At 42.4% G+C, this 25857-nt stretch overlaps 1 protein-coding gene across 2 annotated transcripts in view; it reads right to left on the bottom strand.

The window, feature by feature from the left end:
- The window catches only part of PDZD8 (PDZ domain containing 8), a 134063-nt gene extending 131031 nt beyond the window's left edge, over positions 1-3032 (bottom strand). Inside the window, exon 1 of one of the 2 annotated variants that reach the window (XM_034775434.1) lies at positions 1874-3032. In XM_034775434.1, coding sequence (XP_034631325.1) covers positions 1874-2760 — 887 coding nt within the window. In that variant the 5' untranslated portion in view covers positions 2761-3032. The remainder of the gene's footprint in view (positions 1-1873) is intronic. The other variant, XM_034775433.1, reaches the window with a different exon arrangement.
- Positions 3033-25857: the final 22825 nt, after the last annotated feature.

The raw sequence follows: 25857 nt of genomic DNA, 5'->3' as shown, positions 1-25857 counted from the left end.
ATGATATCTAATATCTTGGACTGAATGAGGAGAGGGGCCTCCACTATCCAGGAGCACCTCCCAAGTAAGATGCAAGACCCCTTCCACAACTGCTTGATGAGGGGAGTAAGCCATCACTGACCTACACACAGACAACCTGGCAACTGGAAGGAAGAAAGGAGGAGAATGTTCTCTCCTCCCTCCCCACTTTGCTGCAAGTGGTTGTTGAAGTCAGTGGGGGCCTTACCATCCTAGTCTTCAGAAGATAAGGTCAGAAGGGACCACCATCATGATCATCTAGTCTGATCTGCACGTTGCAGGCCACAGAACCTCACCCACCCTCTGCTGAAATAGACCCTAACCTCTGAGTTACTGGAATCTTCAAATCATGGTTTAAAGTCTCTGTTTTAGGTCCTTTTCCACAACCAGTAGCTCAAGTCCCTTTCCCAAACTGCAAGTGTATGAAACTGACCTGATTCTTGTGAATTTCACTGTTGTCCACAATGTTCCAGTAACAGCCCTTAAAGCTGACAAGCTTCCAGTCAGTTTTCATTTTGCTGCACTGTGGGAATGCCATGAGTAACAGCTGAAGTACTGGAAGTGTCTGTCTGAAGACTCAGGAAGACCCAACCACATTGGTTTAGACTTGAGTCAGACTTTGTAAGTTATATTCACAACCATAAAGCCTCTAAATTGTTAAGAGAATTAAGATTCTGATATGGCATTTACCCTGAGAAGTTTCTTACCTGCCCTGCTTTCGTGGATTTTCCACGCCTTAGATCATTTTCCACATATATACAGTCACACAAGCTTAGCATCATTTGTAACAAAGAATAGACAGGAAAGGCTTTTAAAGCCATCTCCTCAACATAAAAATTAAATATACTTTAGAATTCAGATGGACCTCTTCAGTGATTCCTTTGTGTGGCTTCCCCTGAAAGGAACTTTACAGAGGTCTTAGTGCTGAGGAATCAAGTAAACAGGGTCACATTAATATATTTAGCAAGTAATCATGCAAACTATAGAAGAACATACAGGTGGATGGGAGGACAAATGTGTTCCCCAAGACTGGTACGTAACTGATCACTTGGATTCTTCCACTACAGATAAATCACTGGACATCCCATTATATGTAAAACTGCAATGTGTATAAATCAGATAGAAGGTGCTCTTCACACTCCTTCACTACAATAAAGCCAAAGTTGACACTAGAAAATTCCATGATGGCAGCTTGAGTAGCGAGGAGTAGTCCCCATATAACTCTTAGACCTGCCCAAGGGCAGATGGAGGGGCTGTAGGAGCAGGGGGAAGCAGCAATGAACTGGGGGGAAAAAGATAATATTTTGCACTTTTACAGTGCCTTTCAGAGAATATCAAAGCACTTTACAGTGAGTGAATTAGTTCCTGTCTCACGTGAGAATTACGGTCCCTGTTTTTTAAGATAGGAAATGTAAGGCCAAGTGACTTGCCCATGGTCGCACAGTCAGTCAATGGCAGATCCTGGAGCAAAGCCCACATATTCCAACTCTGCATCCTGTGCTTTAGCCACAAGGCCATCCTTCTACATTCCAAAGAGGTAGCATAGAGCAAGTGGATAAGGCACTGGACTGGTAGTTGGGATATCTGGGTTCTATCACCTGTTCTATCATTAATTTACTATCTGATCTTGGGCCACACTGTGTGCTTCACGTTCTTCATCTGTAAAATAATGAAAGTGATACTAATTCATAACATGCTTTGAGATCACAAGATGAAAAATACTATACAAGTGCCATTGTCATATGCCTGGAAAAGTGCCAATAAAAACCTTTCCTTATCTGTGAGTACATGACAGGCATTTGAATGCAGCCTGTCCCAAGGTAACTGCAGGAAAGATGGGCACATGGCACCTTACCTGATTTTATAATTGGGTAAGGTGTGCTTGCGCTTGATGACCTTCTTGAACTGGTTGACGATGATAGAAGTGAGTTGGGGCATGGGCCTCCCCTCAAACTGGGATTTCACCTCAAAGCCTATCACAGGATCATCCATGAAAGAAAAGGACCAGTGCGTGAAGGGCAAGCGGGTAAAGACCAGTCTCAGCTTCCCCATCACCCGGGAGATCTTGACGAAGAGGTACGCCGACTTGCCAAAGACCAGGTCCGCATCGATGGCTAGGTGGAAGCCACCATTATACTCCAGGTCCACCTCGAAGCCCAGTTCCTCGGGGCAGCCCTCATCACTGCAGATCACTGGCCGGATGAGCTTGATGGATTTGAAGATGGGCACCACGTCGCCCAGCGACACATCCCTGAGGCTGAGCCCCTCCAGCACCTTGCCCGTCATCTTGGTCTGCAGCAGTTCCTCGAACTCCACCTTGATCTTCTTGGTGACCCAGTGCCTGACCAGGGAGGTGTCCCTGAGTTCCCTGAAGAGGAAGAGGCAGATGGCATTGAGGAAGTAGCAGGTCTCCTCTCGGGAGGACGGGGGCGCAGGGGGCTCTTGCTGCTGCTGCTTGGCGCCGGGCTCACCCTGGGGCTTGGCGGCGCCCGGGGAGGGGGTAGCAGCGGAGGCGGCGGCGGGGGCAGGCTCCTGGGGCTGATGGCTGCCCGCCGGGTCTGAGCCGTGGAAATAGTCCCTGAGGCTGAGGTCAGGCAGGACCCTGGCGAAGAAGAGGCCGCCGGGGGCTCTGGCCACCCCGGGGGGCTCCGGCTTCCTCCTGTAGAGCAGCAGCAGCTGGAGCAGCAGCGTGATGCAGGAACCGGCCAGAGCCGAGATCAGGATCACATAGACCAGCAGCATCTCCGCCTCGACGCCCGCCAGGCGCGCACCTGGGCACGGGCTCCCCCCTCACACCAGCGCCGCCGCCTCCATCTTGTGGGCATGGAGCTGGGGCAGGTGCGGAGGGGCTGGGAACGGGGCGGGGGAGGCGCAGCCTCCGCCTTAGTCCGCCCGAGACACCCGCGCGGCTCCTCTGCGGTCCGCGCCGCCTCACACAGCAGCAGCCAGCTGCTGCCTCATCCGGGTCTCACCTCCCGCCCCCAGCAGGGCGGAGAAACCGACCACCGCTTCCCTCCCCGTCCCCCCGGATTGGAGGAGAGAGGAGGTCCTTACCCCGCACGTCACAGGGCACGGCGTCCTGCGCGGTGACGTCATAATACCGCCGGTGGGCGGGGCTTGGGAAGGAGCGGTGCGTGTGCGCGCGGCGCCCGGCCGCAAGTTGGGCAGCGTGCGCCGCGGGGGGGTCCTGGCTGCCTGCTGCTGCGGGCGGTGCCACCCGGAGGGCGCTGCACGGGGCAAAGCAGAGGCTGGAGCTGCACTGACGGTGGGGGAGGGGGGTTGTTTGCAGAAGCTGCTCGCGACTGCTGAGGGTCCCCAGCAGCTTTTGTCAAACGTTCAGCCCCAGGGAGACTCGGAATCACCTGCTGAAGAGGATGGATGGCAGCGGGACGGAGGAGGTTCCGACATAGGGCTGGCTCTAGGATAGCACCAGGCCCTCTCCCAGCTGCCCCCTCCCGTCCCCCCTTGCAGGTCACTGACATGCCAAGGAATTAGCGCACTACGCCCTGCAGCTGCCCACCTCTGCGCTTCACTGACAGGCCCCCCTCCCATCTCAGGACGATGCACCGCTACCAACCCCTGCCGTTCACTCTCTGCCATGTTTATTACACCCAGGCAGTTACTTTCGGCCCACTTTGCACAGGCGCTAGAGAAGGGCCAAAATGCGGTTTTCTCAGTGTTCCTTTGTCCCTCTAGCCTTTGCATCCGCCCTTGAGCAGGAGGTTGGAGAGCCCATTAGGCATTATGGCCTTTGCAGATGCTGGCTGGAGGCTGGACTGATGTAGACTAGGCTGGACTGAACAGCTCTTGAAAATAGCTAGAGCCGTCATCTCCAAACTTTTTTGATCGCGCACCCCATCAGTAAAAAAAAATTTAGCACGCACCCTCTGCCACGCCGGCTCTACCATTTTTGCCAAAGCAAAAAAAAAAAAAGCCACTCGGACTCCCGCCCAAACTGACGAAGCAAAAAAAAAAAAAAGAAAGAAAGCGCTCCTCCAGCCGTGCACCCCCAAGTAGCCTCTTGCACACCCACTTTGGAGACCACTGGGCTAGAGAATGATGGTGTTGTGGGGACCTGCCTCCTGGTTTCTAACCACCCAGAGTTCTTAAAACGCTCTCACTAATAAATGAATTGCAGTATCCTAGCTTTTGAGAAACTATCTCGGAAAACCTTGTTTCTAGTCCCTTTCTCATCTAGCAATGGAAAGAAGAAAAAAGTTCCCACCGCTGGTTACAAAACACCAGGACAAGCTACTTCAGTGATAGTTAGAGCCCTGCGTGGATACAAAATGTGTGTCCGCATCCAATCCATCAACATGGTCCGTGGATGTAAAGTGGATATCTTCAGATTTGCAGGGCTGTGGTGATAGTTGCTCTTCTTCCACAACTGTTCTCAACTGCCATGGAATCGTCTGAGTCTCACATTTTGACCAGTCTCCAATTAAAGGGGCTCCCCAATCATCATGGAACCTTCTGGTTTTAACAGTCTATCCTGTCTGTTATTTTATTATTTGTATTCCAGAAGCATCTGGAGGCATCAATGTAGAACTGGGCCTCACTATGTTACGTGCCATATAAAGACCTTCAAAAACACAATCCCTGCCTTAAAGTGCTTGCACTCTAGTTTGATTAAAGGGGCATAACTTAAACATTCTTCTATCTTTTTGAATAGGAGCAGAAATGGCTATCATTAGATACATATTTAATTACACATGCAGACATTTTTCTGCTCTCACTCAAGCGTAACCGTGGAATTGGGCTACCCCTTGATACTATATTTGTGGCAAAAATATCAGTTTGGCTGTGAGACTGGATGACCACTACAAGCTGGATTCTTGCCATAGACAGCAGTACTCAATGACACCTCCACTCTACCTTAGAGGCACCAAGAAGGAGCTGCTCTATCCCTCAAATAGGTATCAGGTTTACACGGATCCTGACTGGGGCCAGTAATGAGGCATTATAATATCAGTGCAATAACTCAATAAATTTTAGGCAAGTCAAATAAAAATCTTACTGGCAGAGAGAACTCAAGACATAAATTAGTACATCTTGAAAGTTCTGGATCAACACCAACAAGATCAAATTCAGATCCTGCCCTGCAACATCCATCTGCAACTGCTATATCAGTCCTGCGTAGTTATTGCCAAATTACACAGGTGGTTTTTCATCTGTTTGCCTTATGTGGATCCATATTCATCAGGAACTAGAATGAGACCACCATACTTATATGGAATCAATTGCAGTAGCCCAGTAATGTCCTCTTGGTGGAGAGACCGGGGGAGGGGGGGAATAAAAGGGAGCAAATGTGTCAAAAATTGGGTTGAGAGAATGGAAGGGGGAAAGAGCAGTTCCACTTTATTAGATACTCCTTTCCTGAGAGCTTACAAAAATCACTTAGTGGGACCACTGCAGTGTCTATAGTTTTGGATAAAGCAAACATTCAATTGGGGTGAAACTGAAAAGCAACTGTTCTCTGCAGCATGCTCCCCTCAGGACCTGATGGATTTCCTGACATAAATCAGTTTGGGAGTTAATGATGCTACTAACAATGTTTACTCCCCCACCACAACTGCCAGCCCCTTTGGAGGGAGGAGTATTAGATATTATGGTAATCGGCATAACACAAGAACTTAAATAGCACAATGGAAAAGAAGTTATTACAAATGTAAAAAAGCTGTAATAAAGTCGGTTATGGACAAGGAAGGAATGTGAAAATTGTAAAGAGAATAAAGGAAAACCAAGAATTCTAGATGATGTAATGACATTTTAATTTGTGATGTATACATTGTTGAAACTGTGAGGAAAAAGAAAGCAATCCACACTTCACTGAGCATATTCTTTTCAAGCAAGGAAACAGATGAATCCTATACAGATGGGATGAGTTACATCTAACAATGTGTTCTTACAGAAAGAGTAGACATTTCTAAGGAGTGCTTTAAATCAGTGTTGCATAGAGATAAATGCACAAATGGCATAAAGAAGCTAAAAGAAAGCATATTGTATATGAGGCTTGGCTAAAAGAGGGGGGAAAGACATGCAGCGACTTTTTTAACAGAAAATTAGAGAAATTTTGAATTTTTATGAAATTATGTAACTCAAAAAAGCTATTTAATTTGTTTCATCATAAATGAAAACTTAGCAATAGAAATAAAACAGTACATTATTGATTAAAAAGATTATATACAAACATGTTTATAAAAATCTATTAATCTAATAGAGCAAACTGGTTTATAGGATAAATCTGGACATAAATTGACCATAAACACAAAACCAGTAGCCTCAGTACATTCTCCAAAAGTTGCTATTAGGTGCTATTTATAAATTATATTTTACCAACTGCATGCCTGTGCCATGGATTAGTCACTTGCCTGTCTTTTGTACTTAAAAAGTTTTTTAAAATAGTTTTAAGTTTGTTATGAGGATTTTTAGCCCAGACTTCAATGATAAAGGCTATTTTTTAGAACCTGATTTACACTTTAGTCCACCTTGCTGCATTTTAATTAATAAACTACAACACTATAGTATTGATCACACAAGTGAGTTTTTGATATCACACTATATTTTATCCTTTTGTATTTTGGAATTTATGCAAAAGAGACCTCATTTTGGATTTATTTACCTTTTTTAATTTAGAAAAGTCAACTTCCTGAACTGCATTTTTTTAAAACACCATGGAAAACAAGAGATACAATTTTTTAGTGCAGGTAAGTATTAGTCTATGAAATACAGGATTTTTGAGAACCTGGTAATGATACAAAGCCATGGATTGAGACTAGAGATGCTTCAGAGTATGAACTTTTTATAGAGCCCATGACTGACAGTTGAAATGATTGGATATAAGAAGGCCAAAGAGGTCATAATGGGAGATTTTAACTACTGAAGCACAAGGGTGTATAAAATAGGAATAGATAATAGGAATGAATTGTGGATTTGACATTGAATTGCTGTTTAAATAGGAATTAGTCATAGAGTTTACAGTAGATTTGATTTTAGGTAAGGAAAAACACCAGAAAGTACAACTGCAGATTTCTATGTTAAGGGGCGGATCCCTTCCTCTACTATTGTGATCAGTGTGGTTCCAAACTTGGCATAAATCATTAGTAATTTAGTTCCATTGGGTTCCCTGTAGCTGCCCCTGGGATACACCTTTTAGAGTTTCCAGGGCTTACTTATCCTTTCCTGAATGTTTTTCTCCTGGGAAAGACTAGCATGGTCTAAAACAGAGGTTCCCAAAGTGGGCGATACCGCCCCCTGGGGGGCGCTGGAACGATCCAGGGGGGCAATAGTCGCCTTGGGTGCAATTGGGGGGCGTTGAATAAAAATAAGGGGGCGGTGGAAGCATAAAGAGAATATAAGAAAATTTAAAAAAAACGTTCGTACATGTTTCATCTGTTGTGTAACATAGAGTTAAAGTTATAGTGATTACTTTATTTTCCAAATAAATTCACAAATTATAACCGATCAGGTGTCAAGTCCGCCAACAGCTCTTAACAAGCAAGTGTTGGCAGGCGAGCATGTCGCGCATTGTCGGGAAGTCCAGCATGCATCGGCAGGAATATGTGCGTGTAATGACTTGTTTACAATACAATACTATAAATAGACGACATGTATGAAATCTAATTTAGATTGTTTCTGACTTGCGTAAAAAGCAGTTAATAATAGTGCAATAAGTATTTAAATTTTTTATTCATATTCGATACCTTTGATCTTTACGGATTACAGATCACATACAAAGCAAATTGTATTATTGTTGTTTCAATAAAACAGCAATTTACACGTGAGTATTTTTATACATTTTCTTACATATCTACCGTACATTTCTGTGTCTCTAGTGCTTACTAATAAAATCGTAGCAGGCTTGTGTCGGTACAGTACTATTTGAAGTGTACAGTCAATATATTTGTCATATTGTATTACAATATTAACAAAAACGGGGGAATGAAATCGTAAAAAAACTGTTAACTATTAACATTTATTTATATCTATCGAATCATCTGTGTTAAGTGGTAAATAAGGCGTGTGTTAATAAGGAACAATTATTTAAATAAGGGCAAACTAAGTTAAAACTATTAACTGATTTTTAATTGCATATTGATTATTTTTTAAATTAATTATTTCTTGATAAATTTAGTTTGATATTTGACAATTCAATATCAAATACATATATATAATGCTGAGCAAAGAACAAAACCCAGTTTATTAGTTTCATTAGTATTTTAGTTTGGTTGTCTTTTGTCGTCTTATGCAAAAACCACTGTATACCTGATGTCGTGGGCGATATTCTAATAACACATCTTTCTTTACTATATTGTAGGACGTAGGTAGAAATACAGATACATAAAAGAACGCAAATTTGTCACTGCATCTTTCTGTTTGTTCGCTTAAAGAAGGTAGATTTCCAGGGGGGCGCTGAGTAATTTTTTTTCTGAAAAGGGGGCGGTAGGCCAAATAAGTTTGGGAACCTCTGGTCTAAAAGGAGCATCAGGAATCAGAATTTTGTGGTTTGTAGTTTTCTTAAGAATGAAAGAATGAAGGGAAACACTAAGCAACAAATATCTTAGAATGCAAACTGACAGGATGTGTCTGAAATGTAGAGTAAAATGGAATGGGATGAGAATCTGATGGGAAGGTAAGGAAGTCTAATTAAATGTGACCTGTAAATGACAAAAAGGGGAGGGGAGATTGCATCCTTATGTTGTATCAAGAGGGCCTGAAATGTATTTATTTTGTTTCGTTTTTTTTGTTTGTTTGTTTGTTTTAAGTTTAGAAATTCAGCTACTGTTAATTTTTCTGGAAGATTCTATGGACAACTGAACCAAAGAAATGAAATTTGAGCAACAAAGAGGAAGGAATTTTAAAACTGTTTAAATGCTCTGGTCTTTGTTATTTAACTCAACACACCTAACAGAGATAGGACAAAAGATCTTTCTTAGAATCAGTGTGCCAGGCTGAGGAAACCACATAAGCACATACTTAACTCCCATTGAAATCACTGGGACTGCTCTTGAATAGGAATGGATTTAAGCTTATGTTTAAGTACTTTCCTGAATCAGGGCCAATATCACTATCCGTTCAATGAAGGCATAGAAAGCTAACAATCCAGTACTCTGGTCCTCCAAAGAGACCTTCAAAAAGAAAAGAAAAGACAATAGGCCTGATTCTCTAGTGTCTTCCACCTCATATTGTCACTTTACAAAGTGGGTATAAAACCTATCCATCGTGTTTTAGTCATATTTTGCACACTCTTTGAATAGGTATAAACAACTGCCTAAAATACAAAATCAGGCTCTCTCAATATATATATTCCTGATATTTCTAAGATTAAAAAAAGTAAGGGAAAACATCTTTTTCTTCTCTTGGAAAAAAACATGTCAGGCCTCCGTTATACATCAAAAAGAAAAAAATGTCATGTCCAATTTTTTTTTCTTTGCAGGTGACCTTTAAGACAAACATGCGAGGGGCCAGAATATTTCAGTATTCTGCAAGACACTGGAACAATGATAGAGGATAAGATTGCAAAACATGGCAATGCATAATTTAGCATAGAGCATTTGGTATGAATTCATGAAAGAATGAATGTACTTGAGCCAATTCTCATATGTAATAAGCAAAAGAATAGCAAACACCATGAAACACAAGTCCTTTGTTCATATAACTCACCATTGATCAGGAGAGATCTCTAAATGAGGAAATGTTAAAGAGGCTTTTAGTCAATTTACCACAGTGTAAACAGTTGATAAGCACATGTTAAGAGTGTGATGTTTGTCATGGGGTAGAGGGAAAAATATCAGGGTCACAAGCTTAGAAAAAGAAACGATACAAGATAAAAACGGCAAACGAGGATAAATGGCAAATGCCATTTGAAATGAAAAAGTTGCTTGAAAGCAGGAAGTACTGGATTATTCTGTAACAAGTAGTTTGGGGTGTTTTCTTCATAAATTATTAAATTGCCATTACCATCCGCTTTTTAAATGTCTTTAGGACAGACTGTCTCTCCCAGACTCTCTCCCATGCCTCCTTTTTAATGTAGTGCGTCTCAAATTAGATCAAATTAGAATATTACCAATCTCAGTGGGTTGCATAAAACAAAAGACAGATTATTTACTTTAATAATTAATAAAATTTGAAAAAGGAAGAGAAACTATATAGAAGAAAATACTTATGTGTCAGAACTATCTCTGATTCTCTGTTTGGATGGTGCCTAGCATAATGGGGCCCCATTATCAGCTGGTCCCTAGGCCCTACCATAATAAACATGATAGATACATTAAGAAATTAGGTAAACAAATGCACAGACTTCACTTTGATACTATGAGATTCCACACAGAGAATCTTTCTTTAATTCTGCAACATTAAGGATTAGACTGGCATAAATCCACCTCCAGTGCTGAGAGAGATTGCAGAGGGATTGCTGCTTTGTAAAGGAAGCCACTTCCTCCTTTTTCCCTCCACCCCCGAAGAATTCTGCTTGACTCAGCAGGAAATACTGGATAAATGATCTACAGTTCCCTTTCAGAGCTCACACTTTGAGCTGATGGCAAAACACACCTTTCTCTAGCTCAGGTTGAACTCCAGATCCGTCTAGCACAGGGGTTCTCAACCTTTTTCTTTCTGAGGTCCCCACAACATGCTATAAAAACTCCACAGCCCACCTGTGCCACAACAACTGTTTTTCTGCATATAAAAAACAGGGCTGGCATTGGAGTAGCAAGCAGGGCAATTGCCCAGGGCCCCATGCCACAGTGGGCCCCGCATAACTAAGCTGTTCAGGCTTCAGGCCCAAGTGGCGGGGCTTGGGATGGTGGAGCTTTGGCTTTCTGCCCTGGGCCCCAGTGAGTCTAATGCCAGCCCTGCTTTGTGAACCCCCTGAAACCTGCTCCAGGCCCAGCAGGGAGCCTTGGACTCCTGGTTGAGAACTGCTGTTTTATCAGTTTTTACTGTCACAAGCTAAAATTCCTCTATCCCAAAGCACACAGAAATGCATTCTCAGTGATTCTTAACCACATTTAGAATATCTTAGTGCTGTAGAGATCCACGGGCAGATCCTCAGCTAGTGTAAGTTGTCATAGCTTCACTGATGTTAACAGTGATGACAATTTACAGTCCTGAAGGATCTGCCCCCTTTCATTCTCTAAGGGGTTGCATTCCACTGTTATTACTTAAGGATTGTGATTGTGAATCTTTTAGGTTTTCTTCCTAGTCTGTAACGGATTCACTGTGGGACCACAGACAAGTAACTTAAGCCAACACTTTCAGAAATGGAACTAATTTTTGGAGCCTCCATTTTTGTGCATCATACTTCAAATACCTAGGTCCTGATTTTCAAAGACGTTGAGCAGCCATAAATTCTTTTTACTTTAGAATTATGAGTGCTTAGCACATCTGAAAAAAGTTTTCTCAACTAGGACATCCAAAAATGTAGTCACCAAAAATGAATGGCTTCTTTAGAAAATGTGGGCTTTTAACTTCTTCATGCCTCTGTCTACCCATCTGTGACACAGGTCCAATATGACCTAGCTCACAAGGTTTTGTTTATTTATAAACAGCTTTGTGATGCTTGAATGAAAATGCTACATGCAATAAATGTAAAATAGTCTAGTTATTTCTATTACTAGTGATGGCCTAGAGCCACACAGTTTGTATCTGGATTCTGAACCTGCCAGAATATTGGGGTGTTTGGATCCAAGATTTGATCTGGCTCAAATACAGATACAGGCCCGGGTCTTGGTTTGGATGCATCTCTAATTTTTACATGAGGTATTTTACACAGTTGGAATGAAAAATGTCTGCATGCAGTGTGTTAGATGCTTATTTTAAGAGGATTACATTCAAGTTTAAAGTATCCCATCTTCTAATCATGGTTTCCATTGCTATGTGAACACTATCTAACTTCTACTGCAGCATGAAACTAGATCCCTCACTTGGGAATTGTATCTCCACAACTTCTTTTCTGGGATAATAAGAAAAAAATGTCATTTTAATGTAACAAATTGTCTGATTCTTTATATATATTTTTCCACTATTGTTTCTGATTGGATATATTTCCATCTGTAGCTTGTGCCTATTGTTATAATATTTGAAATCAAGAATCTTTGTTTGTTCCAATAAACAGCTGTAGGTTGGCATTTTATATTTCTTTTCCTCCTTTAATTGTCGGTTTAACTTGTTCTTACTTATGGTATTCATCGTCTTCATCTTCCTTTTCAAATGTGTAATATTTTGGTTCATTATTACCATGTTTGTCTGTTTAGATTTCATTGATGTACAAATCTATCCACCTTTTCTCTGAGTATGTCCCACTCTTCTCTGAAATAAATTCACCGTACCTCATGAGAGAATTTCAATCAGCCTCCCTGAGGGCATTTTGCATGCTCCTAAATCAGCTTTCCTAGAGTCAAAATTGTTTTAGTTACTTCCCCTAATACATTTCAAGTGTAATTACACTGTGATCAATAAGTCTTAGATGTTCCACAACCTCAGATGTGTTTTTCATACTTGGCTCACTTCCTGGCTTAGTCCAGAACAGCCTCTGACTGATATAGAGTGTTCAAGAAATTGCATAAAAAAGTAATCCTGCATTTTTAGTTCATGTACCTTTTTATAGATATTATCTCATGCTGCAAATTCAACCTTCTGCAGAGGGGCCACACAAGACCTTGGGCACCACGTATGTACCACTTAGACCCTATGTTAAAGGTGAAATATAGCCATATAAGGTTAGAGTTCTTGCATATTAATAGGGTGAAGTGTGGATAGACTGTGGAATATTTCTCCAATCTGCAGTGCAACCTCCCCCTTCTGAAACATCTATTCCATCCTGTGGTCTGTAATAGCAGCTGCAACCCCAGTTGTGCGGTGTGGTAGGCTGGCTGGATTCATATTTGCCCCTCTCCCAGTCTGCTTCTTTGTCTTCTTTTATATTGGGCTAGTCTATGCAGGTTCCACTCATACAGAGCACAGAGGAGATATCAAAGCATCCTTGCCTGACAGCTCCATCAGTGGCCTCACAACCTCTTCCCCTTCAATATGGTGCTATAGTACTGTGGAGGGCCTTGTGTTGGCCCCTTTACAGCAGCATGAATTTCACCTAGATCATGAAGTGCAGTTGAAGTGGTGCAGATCAGAGAGCTCTTTTCCCATTCAGTGCACAAAGGTGAATTTCCCTCTATTTAAGCAATTAAAATCATTTGTGAACATGATCAATATTCTGGCCTTTACACAGACCTTGCTTACCTGTAAAAGTATTTCCTAATCTACTAATCTACTTCGCCAACAACTCTTACCCCGAGGTCTGTGACACACAGATCCAAGAATCATTTTGCTATCATTTTTGTCATTAACATCTATCCATGCTGTCATTGTTGTCTGACAAAATACAACATAAGGAGGCAATGGAAACCTCTGGAGAAGTTTTGAAAAATCAGTTCAGGTTCCCCGCCCCTATTCAGGAACTTTTGCCAAAATCTATGAGTTTTCCTTGAGGAAGGAGGTTGCTTGTGGGACTTGTTCTTTACTTTGTATTGCCATTTGGTTCCATTCCTAAATTTAGTACCTGATATCAAGCCAGACATAAGGAAAATCATTCAAAAATACTGGTAAAAGTTTTTTCATATGAACCCTGCAATGTATTTCATATCTCAATATTTTAACTTCCTAGTCAGTTTTCAGAATTAATCCTGTTATTCCCATAATATTGTATGTACTGTATTTCTGCATTCTCATACCTTGGTAACATCTAGATCCCCAATCCTGCAAAAATGTGTTCATGTGCTTAATTTTATGCACAAGTAGCAGTCCTGTTGATCTCAAAGGTGAAAGTCCAATGGGACTACTCGTGTGTAGTAAACTTAATCATATGCATACATTTTTTATGAATCTAAGCTTTAATATACACAATGATAGCATCTGTAAAGATACCTTTTTCTGTTGCATTGTTTCTGCTTCTCACCATTTCCTAGTGTTTGCTTTTGAGCAAGTACATTACTTGTTATGTTCTTTAGGTTCCAACAAACTTGTTATGTTCTTTAGGTTCCAACAAATTATAGTTCATAAAACCCTACCAGAAACAGATTGTTTTGACTGAAATCCCGAAAATGGAGAAACAGCAGCAGAACATCTCTCCTTGCCTACAGAGGAGGAAAAGGAGTGTGGGGGCACAGAATGATGGGAAACATGACACAGAGAGAGAGAGGTCTTGTTTGGAAATGGGGGGAGCCTGGGACCTAGTGATGAGGGACTGAAAGGGGGAGCAGGAGAGCTTGGGATATGGTGAGAAGGGGGAAAGATGAAAGCAGATCAGTTGGAGCCCCCAGCTTTTATCAGGTGTTGGGGGTGGAGGAGTAGAGAGCAGAGTGGAAGTGGGCTGCCTGTTCATTTTCAGAAAAGCAGTGGTGGGAATAACAGCAGAGGAGCTATTGGTGAGGCAGAATTTATTTCCTGGAGGAGGGGAAGAACTGCAGTGTGGTTAGCTGGCTCATTTTATTCATGGAATCAAAAATATGTGTGAAGAGGGGTGGGAAGGTCAGAAATATTTTTCTGTGGGAAACGGGGAAGGGGAGAGTATTTTAATTGCCAGCCCCATCACTTATTTTCGGCCTCAGCCTCCACGGATTCCAATATTAAGGTTGCGAGTGCAGCATTAACTCAACCACAGAAACTCACATTCCTAGGCATCTATGCATAGACAGCTACCCTCTGGAATCATCCTGAAGTAACTCCCACCCCTGCCACTGTTCCCTTCTTTCTAAACAGTATGAAAGATAAGACAGGCTGAAGACACATGGAATGTGGAGTCCAGCCAGGGGGAAGCACATGGAGTTTAGATAAATAAATATACATATTTACTATGGCAACTACAGTTTGATTACTTTCCTGAAGGAACATACAGCACTTTGATTACATAGTTGTCTGTTTGAGGCCATTAACAGAAATAATGTCTGTACACTGCTCATGAGTAAAATGGGCATATCCCACACAAGGAAGTCTTGTATTTCATTAATAATATATAAACACAAGTCACTGGGTGGGGAAAAAAACCACCAATAACCTGGTCTTGTTAATTGACTTCTGAGATGCTAATCTGTGGCTCATTAGCTTTAAACATAGCCTGGCAACACTGTTTGTGCCATGTAGAAATAATCTACTTTAGAGGGAACATGACACAGTAAATGTAAGCGTCTATTCATCCATTATTCACTCAGTAAATATACACACCCCTCTATTTGTTCTCTGGAGAAATTTAGGAATGAGGGACATCAAAGGCCAAGGAAGAGCAACTGCAGATAAACATGCATAATAAAGTGCTGAGGAGGATGGGAAGAAGAACTGGAACAAGACATGCAGATGGCACTGAGGCTTCAGCTATGGGCCCTGTCTGGAATGAAACACCCATGCACATTCAAGCTATACAAGCTGTGGCAGCTATACAAGCTGGCTCCATGGCAGGCCAACCTCTTCAGGAGAGAGGTCAGAGCTTTATAACAATAGAGACAGAGAGAGAAAAAGCCAGCCTGTGAAGTGATAGAATTGCTGGTAGGGAGGACAGTTCCTGGCAATGATCTCCCCTCCTCTTTTTCTCCGCAGTTATGCTCAGAGATTCCATCTCTCTCCCGCACCGGGGAGGCACTTACACAGCCCCATTATTGCAGTAAACTGTCCTAGTTGGTCAGATGGGGCTCTCCCCTCTTTCCACCCTTCTTCCCTGACCAACCAATTGACTTTATTACTTTGTGGACCAGGAACCTGGGAAAATCTCCAAGATTGAGTCCCTCCATTCAAAACAGAGCTATCAGCCAGGAAGGAACCTGGATACACTTTAATCTTTGTCCCTGGTTGACCCACTGTTACTTCCCTGAGGAAAACTGTCAATGGGAAGCTGATTGAGCAGAGTCTGTGAGTGAGTCTCTAGGAAGGGACAGCCATCAGCAGCAGTGTAATGCATAAGGTAGCAATGGATGCCTGCTACCAAGGAGGGGAAGTACCCCTCTGGATTTAGGACCAGCCTGAAAATCCTCCAAAGCATTCATGGATAGCTGCTGGGTAGGCTGCTTAGAGGCTCGATTAAGCCATGTATGTGATAGTTACTAATCTTAAGGTAACTGTCTGTGTTTAATTTTACACTAGAGAATTGTAGGCGTTAATGCTACCTCCACACTAGCTGTTCAGTGTATCTGATGCTGTAATGTGAGCTTACGTGCTACTTTCTGATTGGTTAAAGGGCATTGTCAAGGACTTTTTTTATGTATATGCTCAGTTACCCTCTCAGAACTTTGAAAATTATACTTCTTTTCCATGTGACAAATATTACTTCCTCCCCCTCTGTGATTCTCACTTGTCAATGCAGCTTTTCCTACTTTAGTTACTTCCATGGTGTCAGATACGCTGGCAGGTTAAATAAAAGAAGCATTTTAAGGAAAGGTATAAAGAAGGAGATAGAGGTAATTTGACACACAGGGAAAGGATGGCTGCATGAGTGTACAGGGTGTCATTGAAAAGGGTTCAAAGTTGAGAGGAGGAAGAAGTTTACAGGTTCATTGAAGAATGATTACATTTTAAATAATTATTGGCTCCCCATTCTTAACCATCTCTACCTCCTTCACAGGGTTTCTAAAGATGATATTTTGTACTCTGGGTGGTTTTTACCCACAATCATTATCTATAGAAAGAGGGTCAAGTCACAAAGTTCTGATCTGACACCATTATTACACCCAAAGTTCAGTGTTCTGATCCAGGGTTTTGGTTTGGCTTAAAGTTCAGATCTGGATCTAAACTCACACAGAGTTCAGGGGTGTCTGCGTTTAAGCATTTGGTTCAGACTCCTCTCTAATTATAATATTGTAGCACAAGTGATGCAGAGAAAGGAGGATGATCCAGTGGTTAGGATGCTAACCTGGGATTCATGAGACCAAAGTTCTGTATCTTACTCCACTACAGACTTCCTGCGTGCCCTTGGGCAAGTCATTAATCAATGGGAGTTAGGTGCCTTTGAGGATCTGGGCCACGGTGCCTCAGTTTCCCATCTATGAGGTGGAGATAATAATACCTCCCTGCCTCACAGTGGTGTTGCGGGGGTAAATACATTAAAAAATACGATTGTGAGTTGCTCACAAACTACAGTAATGGGGGTCTATCAATATCTAAGATAGAATATCTGTCTTTATTCCTTGCCTACATTAGTGAAATGAATATAGCTCGTGGTTATGGAACACTGCTACGGGAAGCTGCATCATGTGGTATCAAGGGACAATGGGGCCAAATGAAGATGCTGTGGTTGCTTGCATACTGCATTTCCTTGCTCTGTGGTTTTATGAGTCAGCTTTCTCATTTCCTTACCATTCTCTTTACTGACAATATACGAATGCATCTTTCTGTGTTCGAATTGAGGTGCCTTTTGAAGTTTCAACACAGGTTTTTCGTGTGTTTCAACACAGGTTTTTGGTAAATGATCTAAAACCCACTCTATTATATAAAAAGAACTTGACTTCCAAGTTTTGCTTCATAACACAGATGAAGAGGGCATTTCTCTCCAGACAAACAAAACACTTCAGACAAACTCACACTCTTGCATATATTTTATTCCTTATATAGGGCCCAAACTTGCAAAGACTTACACCATAGGTAAACTAGTTATATTCCACAAGGCTGCTCACCTGCTTAAAATTAAGCACATGCTTAAGTGCTTCACTGGATGAAGGGCTCTAATTGGTAATAAGTGTTTGCAGGGTCATGCCCTTGTATTGGAAGGTATTTTCTATACCTTTGTTTTCTTTCCTCATCAAAGAGCATTGCTTCCACTGACTTTCACTGACATTGTTTTGATTTCCCCCTTTTTGACTAGTATCGGGGTAGCCGTGTTAGTCTGTATCTACAAAAACAACAAGGAGTCTGGTGGCACCTTAAAGACTAACATATTTATGCCCAAATAAATCTGTTAGTCTTTAAGGTGCCACCAGACTCTTTGCCCTTTTTGACTGTCACCTGCTTTTGGTTAATCAAAACCTGACTTTTTGATAGGCTATTACAGTATGTATGTTCTTACTTGGCAATATAAAGGAAAAGGAGAACGGTTCCATGCACACAATTCTTTATTTTGCAAATGCAATAAGAATACTGGATATATATGTTAATAGGATCTGCCAGCAATGCAGGTCTCAGCAGGCAATTCCCAAATAAATCTAGTACCGTAGCACAGTTAAATGGATTACAAGATGAACAACAGCAAAAAGATGAACATTATTACAGAAAATACTTTTTCCTAGAGGAGAAGGTGGGGGAACCCTTTGTCCTCTCTTTAGATAAACATCTCATTGATTTTTATGATATTATTTTCTTCAGGTTTTTAGTAAGCCTGAAATATACTCTAAGGCATTACTTTAGGGCCTATTTAACCACACAGTGGCTTAGCTCTAGCCCTCAGGCTTCCTATGCTTATGCTTCAGTAACATTAATAACCTCTCTGGCTAATCAATGTGACATAAATATATTTGTATACTAACGTCTTTTCTTGGGCGGTACAGTTAAGGTCTCGGACTTCACTACAATACATAATGTAATCTCATCTCAGTAACAGAGCTGCAAAACCAGCCCAGATACCATCCCTGCAAGACAATGGACATTGTTGGAGAGTTCAGCACAGGAATGAGTCAGTCAGAGAGTGGACAGAATGGAGGGGAGTATCCCATTATATGAAATAAAACTTGAATTGTTAAATCTTGCCAAGATTTTAGTCTGACCACATATAACCAATATTAGATAAAGGAAAGCAGTAGGTTACCACATGAAGGACTGAGTGTTATTCTTTGAGGAATCAGGATATACCATTCATTCTCCAAAGCAATGGGGCCAGTCCTGTAGCTGTCAATGTCAATAGGAAAACTCCTAACAACTGGAGTGGGAGCAGAAAAGAGCTAATTGTCAGTTACTGTACGCAATGTATCTTCTAACTTCCTCTTTCTGCTCCCAAAGATTAGCAAACACTAAACAAGTTACATCACAATAGAACTTGATTTTGTTTGCATGTAAAAAAATGCTGCTTCAATTATTCTTTTTTTCCATCATTGGGTTATATTGATGCAACATATGTTTGCATGGAAATGTGGCCGTCATTGCTTAACACTCATTTAAAACAATTATTACATTGGGATTGAGTCTCCAGCCGATACTGATCACTGCACAGATTAGTTTTCCCTTAGGTGCTTTACTGTGGCTTATGCTACTTGTTTTCCATTAGTGCCTTTTGAGTAACTAGCTGAGCACCCTTAATTTTCATCAGCACACGTTCCACTTCCCTGAGTTATGAGGAGTTGGTGCATTCTCACAAGGGAGGCATCAAAGTGGCATTCAAGTAGACCCTCTCTTCCAATCAGAATAGAGAGTAGCAGTCATTTTAGTCTGTGATAAAACTACTCTGGTCATTCTGCCCACAATACAACTGAAGTAACATCAACTTCCTTAATATTCCTAACAGCTCCAGCTGCCTAGTCTTGCCAGACACAGTAGGTATTTATAGCGGACACATCATTGTGACATCTGGGCATCTATTACAAAAATTAAAATAAAAACCTGTTGCCAACCATTGATACAATTAGACTCACCCCATTTTTTGCCAGTTGAATGATGGATAAAAATCATCCATCTAGATGCCAGAGTGCATAAATGCATCTTGCACTACGTCCTTCTACTGACTTTAATGGGAGTTGGCTTTGTGCCCTGTCTTTGGGCTGCAAGAAAGAGTGAATTCCAGCTTGGAGGTCCCTCCCCCAAGAATGCTACATATACTGTGGCGTTCAGTGTTAGAGACGGACAGCAAAAGCTTTCCAGTGGAAACGAACTGTCATGATAAGGTGTAAAGGAAAAGCCTGAGCTACAGCAAAAGAAAAGAGGACACAACATCTTGCTTCCTGAACCTGTAAGATTCAGGAATTAAACACAACAGGTGAATTCCTGACCTCATTTAAGTCAATGGCAAAATTCCCATTGACTGCAGTGGGTCCAGGATTTCACCCACGCTGTCCCAGTACTGGTAGTCCATAAATGCACACTGGAATTCCTGGATGTCACTACAAAACTGCTGTGACATACCCAGTTCAATAACCAGCTGGTTATGTCTGTGACAGACTGACAATATCCTATAATATCCTGGACAAACCTTATGGAATTGAGATAAACTTCATTGAATTGAGTTAAAACCTATTGAATTAAGGTTAATGTCTTTGGGGATCCATTGGATTAAAATGCAAATGGGTATGTGTTATTGTGGTATTATATGTATCTTTTCTAGTAGGAAGGGGATGCTAATGTATTTCATCTGTTATCAGCCCATTGAAACCACCCCCTCTGGAGAAATGTGCATACATTAGTTCAAGCTGGATTCTCCAGGGACCTATAGACAAAGAAAGGATTTTTGGATCTATAACCTGGTTTTAAACTGCTTCAGGACCTTCTTCCTGATACAGCAAATGAACAGAACCCCTGGTGCATGGAGAGTCCCAATGCCTAGGGTAGGGTTGGAAACTCAGGGCCTACTGAGGCCCCATATGAGTGGGTTCTTGTTCTGACCTGAAGCTCTGATGGACTTGTGACCACCAAGAAAACCCCATGGATGGGGTGCTGAAAGACTGCTCCTGCCAGAGCCTATCTTATTAGTAGGGCCCTACCAAATTCACAGTCCATTTTGGTCAATTTCATAATCATAGGATTTTAAAAATAGTAAATTGCATGATTTCAGCTATTTAAATCTGAATCACAGTGTTGTAATTGTAGGGGTCCTGACCCAAAAAGGAGTTGTGGAGGGGTCTCAAAGTTATTATAGAGGGGGTTACAGTACTACTACCCTTACTTCTGCGCTGCTGCTGGTGGCAGCGTTGCCTTCAGAGCTGGGTAGCTGGAGAGCGACAGGTACTGGCTGGGAGCCCAGCTCTGAAGGCAGAGCCACTGCCAGCAGCAGCACAGAAGTAAGGATGGCATGGTATGGTATTGCCACCCTTACTTCTGCGCTGCTGCCTGTAGAGTTGGGCCCTCAGTCAGCAGCCACCACTCTCGAGCCACCCAGCTCTGAAGGCAGCAGCGCAGAAGTAAGGGTGGCATGGTATCGTATTGCCACCCTTACTTCTGCGCTGCTGCTGGCGGGGTGCTGCCTTCAGAAGTGGGTGCCTGGCCAACAGCCGCCACTCTCCAGCTGCCCAGCTCTGAAGGCAGTGCAGAAGTAAGGGTGCCAGTACTGCGCCGCCCTTTAAATAACCTTGTGACCCCCCCCCCACAACTCCCTTTTGGGTCAGAACCCCCAATTTCAGAAACACTGGTCTTCCCTGTGAAATCTGTATAGTATAGGGTAAAAGCACACAAAAGACCAAATTTCACGGGAGGAGACCAGATTTCCAGGTCCATGACGTGCTTTTCATGGCCTTGAATTTGGTAGGGCCCTAGTTATTAGTATGCAAGTAGGTTCTTTTATTGTTTTCACTATGCTTTCTCTGTAGTGCTTTTACTTTAAGAATAAAATAGGCTTGTAAAGAAAGAACTGTGTGGTGCTTATAACTGTTGACAATCACTCTGTTATCAGTCTCTGAAGAGAAAGCAAGCAGGTGTGCTTGGACAACTCGCTTCTCCTCGGAATAGCACAGGGAAGGCAGGGAACTGTGTAGCCTGGAAATACCCTGGTCAGAAGGGCGAGAGACGCTGGTCTCCACCCAGAATAGCAATGGCTGGGGGGCTGGAAGCATGAGAGTGGGTGCCCTTGCTGGACCACTGAGGGGAAATACAGGTGAACTGTGACAATGTCACAGCAGTATTGTCACCTATTGGCAGCTTATGTCACCAGCCATAAATGGCTCAATACACTTTATCCCTTGCCAATGGCTATCTGCCACTGAGCAGTTGGGGGGAACATTCCTTTTTCCCAGTAGGCTGTCTCATGGTGTGAGGAAGAGAAAACTTCACTCTATTCCATCCAACTCTCTCTCATTGTCTGGGTGGAAGAGGACATCCCTCTATTTCTTGCTAGGGGGGAAGGGAGATATATCCCAACCCCTCCTTTTTTCCCTTTAAATGAATAATTTAATTAATAAATAATAACTTGCCTCCATGTGCACAGAGCCGGCTCCAGGATTTTGGCCGCCCCAAGCAGCCAAACAAACAAACAAAAAAAAGCCACGATCGCGATTTGCGGCGGCAATTCGGCGGGAGGTCCTTCGCTCCGAGCAGGAGTGAGGGACCGTCCGCCGAATTGCCGCCGAACAGCTGGACGTGCCGCCCCTCTCCGAAGTGGCCGCCCCAGGCACCTGCTTGCCAAGCTGGATCCAAAGCCTCCATACCTGCAATGGTGGTCTGCCCTTCACCACCACAGTGTTGGCTGCCTAGGAGCTTATATGGAGAGACATAAGAACATAAGAATGGCCATACTGGATCAGAACAAAGGTCCTTCTAGCCCAGTATCCAGTCTGCCGACAGTGGCCAATGCCAGGTGCCCCAGAGGGAATGAACAGGCAGTGCATAGGTGCAGAGTACTAAGGTAACATGCATAGAGCTACTAGCTCAGTATACCTAGCAAGACAGGCATCATCTAATAACTTACACCTCTGTTTTGCTTAGCGGTAATCAGATCTCCTTGTAAATTATTCATTCAAGAACCAGTGTATCTAAATAGAGACAATAATTGTGTTACTACAATATCATTGGGGCCCCTTGGACATTTTTCTAATGATTAGGAAACTGGGTTGAAGATATTTGAAAGCAGCACTGTCAGGAGTGCTCACAGACCAGCTCCAAGGAATTCATATGAATTACCTTAATCTATAGGATTGTTATGAAAATACCAGTTGTGTATAAATAATTGTAAGCACTTGGTGTTGTGCAAGTAAGTAATATGAACCTGCTGCCATGTGTGTTCCTTTTTGCAACCCTGGCATTTTTTTTAACTCTCAATGAAGGACTAAGCATTACAGACTAAATAAACAAGTGTCATAGGAAAAGGGAGAGGGCTCTGTGGGGCTAACATGGCCCCAGAATCTAAACAACCCAGACTTTGGAGGTTCAAAATCCAGAGCTGTATTTTGCAGCTCTGGACCATCACTAACATTTTGTAAATATACTACAAAACTTTTCTTTGTTGTGTGCACTGGAAAATTGCATGTTTCATGCTCATTTATTCTTGTAAAACATGCTTTTTTACTAGCAATGAAGCTCGCTGTTCTCTAGAGATTTGAATCCTGATTCATAGATTCCAAGACCAGATGGGACCATTGTAATTATCTAGTCCAGGGGTTCTCAAACATTTGTTGCTGGGACTCCCTTTGAAAATACTTCAGGCTGTGATGACGCTTCCCTCATACAATGCCACCTTTACCCCGTGCTGCTTCTGGTGGCAGTGCTGCCTTTGGAGCTGGCGCCAGGCCAGCAGCCGCCATTCTCATGACCCCCCTACAATAGTCTTGTGACCCCCTTTTGGGTCAGGACCCCCAGTTTGAGAAACGCTGATCTAGCCAGATCTCCTCTATAACACAGGCCAGAGAATGTCCCAAAAATAATTCCTTTTGAACTAGCGCATATCTTTAAAAAAAATCCAGTATTGATATAAAAATTGTCAGTGATGGAGAATCTACCACAACCCTTGGTAAATTGTTCCAATGATTAATTACCCTCTGTTAAAAAATGTACATCTTATTTCCAATCTGAATTTGTCTAGCCTCAGCTTTCAGGATCTTGTTAACTTTTGTCTGCTAGATTGAAGAGCCCATTATCAAATATTTGTTTCCCCATCTAGACTAATCAAGTCACCCCGTAACCTGATCTTTGTTAAGCTAAATAGATTGAGCTCCTTCAGTCTTTCACTAAAGGCTAGGTCTACACTACGGGGGGGGGGGGGGGGGGAAGGGGGAGTCGACCTAAGATATGCTACTTCAGCTACGTGAATAGCGTAGCTGAAGTTGCGTATTTTAGGTCGACTTACCTGGCTGTGAGGACGGCGGCGAGTCAACCGCTGCTGCTCCCCCATCGACTCCGCTTCCGCCTCTTGCCGTGGTGGATTTCTGGAGTCGACGGCAGAGCGATCAGGGATCGATTTTATCGCGTCTTCACTAGATGCGATAAGTCGATCCCCAATAGATCCCCAATAGATCGATTGCTACCCGCCGATCCGGCGGGTAGTGAAGACGTGCCCTAAGAGGCATGATTTCCAATCCTTTAAGCATTCTTGTGACTCTTCTCTGAACTCTCTAAATCTATCAACACTTTGCCAACTTCTTGAATTGTGAACACCAGAATTGGACACACTAGTCCAGCAGTAGTTGCACCAGTGCCAAATAAATAGGTAAGATAACCTCTCTACTCCTACTCAAGCTTCCCCAGTTTATGCATCCAAATATCACAATAGCCTTCTTGGCCATAGCATTGCACTGAAAGCTCATGTTCAGCTGGTTAGCCACCACAATGTCTTTTTCAGAGTCATTGTTTCCCAGGATAGATCCCTCCTGCCCACCATCTTCTATGTATGGCCTACATTCTTTGTTCCTAGAAGGATATATTTACATTTAAGTGTATTAAAATCATGTTGTTTGCTGGGCACTCTACTTACTAAGTGATCCACATCACTCTGTATCAGTGACCTGTCCTCTTCATTATTTACCACTCCCCAATTTTTATGTTGTCTGCAAAACTTTATCAGTGATGATTTTATGTTTTCTTCCGGGTCATTGGTAATATGATGACTATAACACCCCCCTAGTAATAAAAACAATACACATCGCCTTTCTGTTCAGAGACCATGGTGATAGATGTGTGACGTTGTGCAGTCTATATGGTTTTATAAAAACATGATAATAAGTGAATATAATGTAACTGGGATAGTTTTAGAAAAAATATGGTTATAAGTGAATATAACGTAACTGGGAAATGCTTCATGCAAAAGGTCTCTTGTAAGGTATCATTACAAAGCTCATAATCTACTGAGTGTGATCATCCTATTTGTAGAAATGTACCACTCTTGTATCTAAAACTAGAAATATAAAACATAACTCTGAGGGCCTATTGTAATTATGTAAAGTGTGGGCCATTAAGGATGGTTTGGAATCTTGATGACTCCCATTGTCTGCAGATGGCTGTATTTACCTGTGAGTCTTCCTGTATATGTGTTTGCTGGCAAGTGAGTAATGAAGTCTTGCAGTGACATGTGATCATGTCACCTGAACTGGAATCCATCTTTAACCTGGTGCTTTTCCAGTGCGGGGGGGTGGAAACCCAGAGGGACAAAGGGTTCCCGCCTTATGCAAAAGATATATAAAGGGGTGGAAGAGAACAAAGGGGGAGAGGAGCCATCATGAAGAATCCCCTAGCTATCACCTGAGCTGCAACAAGAGCTGTACCACGGGAAAGAATTGTGCCCTGGCCTGGAAGGTGTCCAGTCTGAAAAAAACTTACTGAAGCATCTCTGAGGGTGAGATTATCTGTATTTAGTTTGATTAGACATAGATTTGCGCATTTTATTTTATTTTACTTGGTGACTTGCTTTGTTCTGTCTGTTACTACTTGGAACCACTTAAATCCTACTGTCTGTAATTAATAAAATCACTTTTTATTTAGTAATTTACTCAGAGTATGTATTAATACCTGGGGGAGCAAACAACTGTGCATATCTCTCTATCAGTGTTATAGAGAGCGAACAATTTATGAGTTTACTCTGCATAAGCTTTATGCAGGGTAAAATGGATTTATCTGGGTTTAAACCCCATTGGGAGTTGGGCATCTGAGTGCTAAAGACAAGCACACTTCTGGGAGCTGTTTTCAGGTAAACTTGCAGCTCTGGGACAAGTGATTCAGATCCTGGGTCTGTGTTGCAGCAGACTG

Source organism: Trachemys scripta, chromosome 7 (genome assembly GCF_013100865.1).
Source record: "Trachemys scripta elegans isolate TJP31775 chromosome 7, CAS_Tse_1.0, whole genome shotgun sequence".
NCBI lineage: Eukaryota > Metazoa > Chordata > Testudines > Emydidae > Trachemys > Trachemys scripta.
This window is presented reverse-complemented; position numbering and strand designations above follow the sequence as displayed.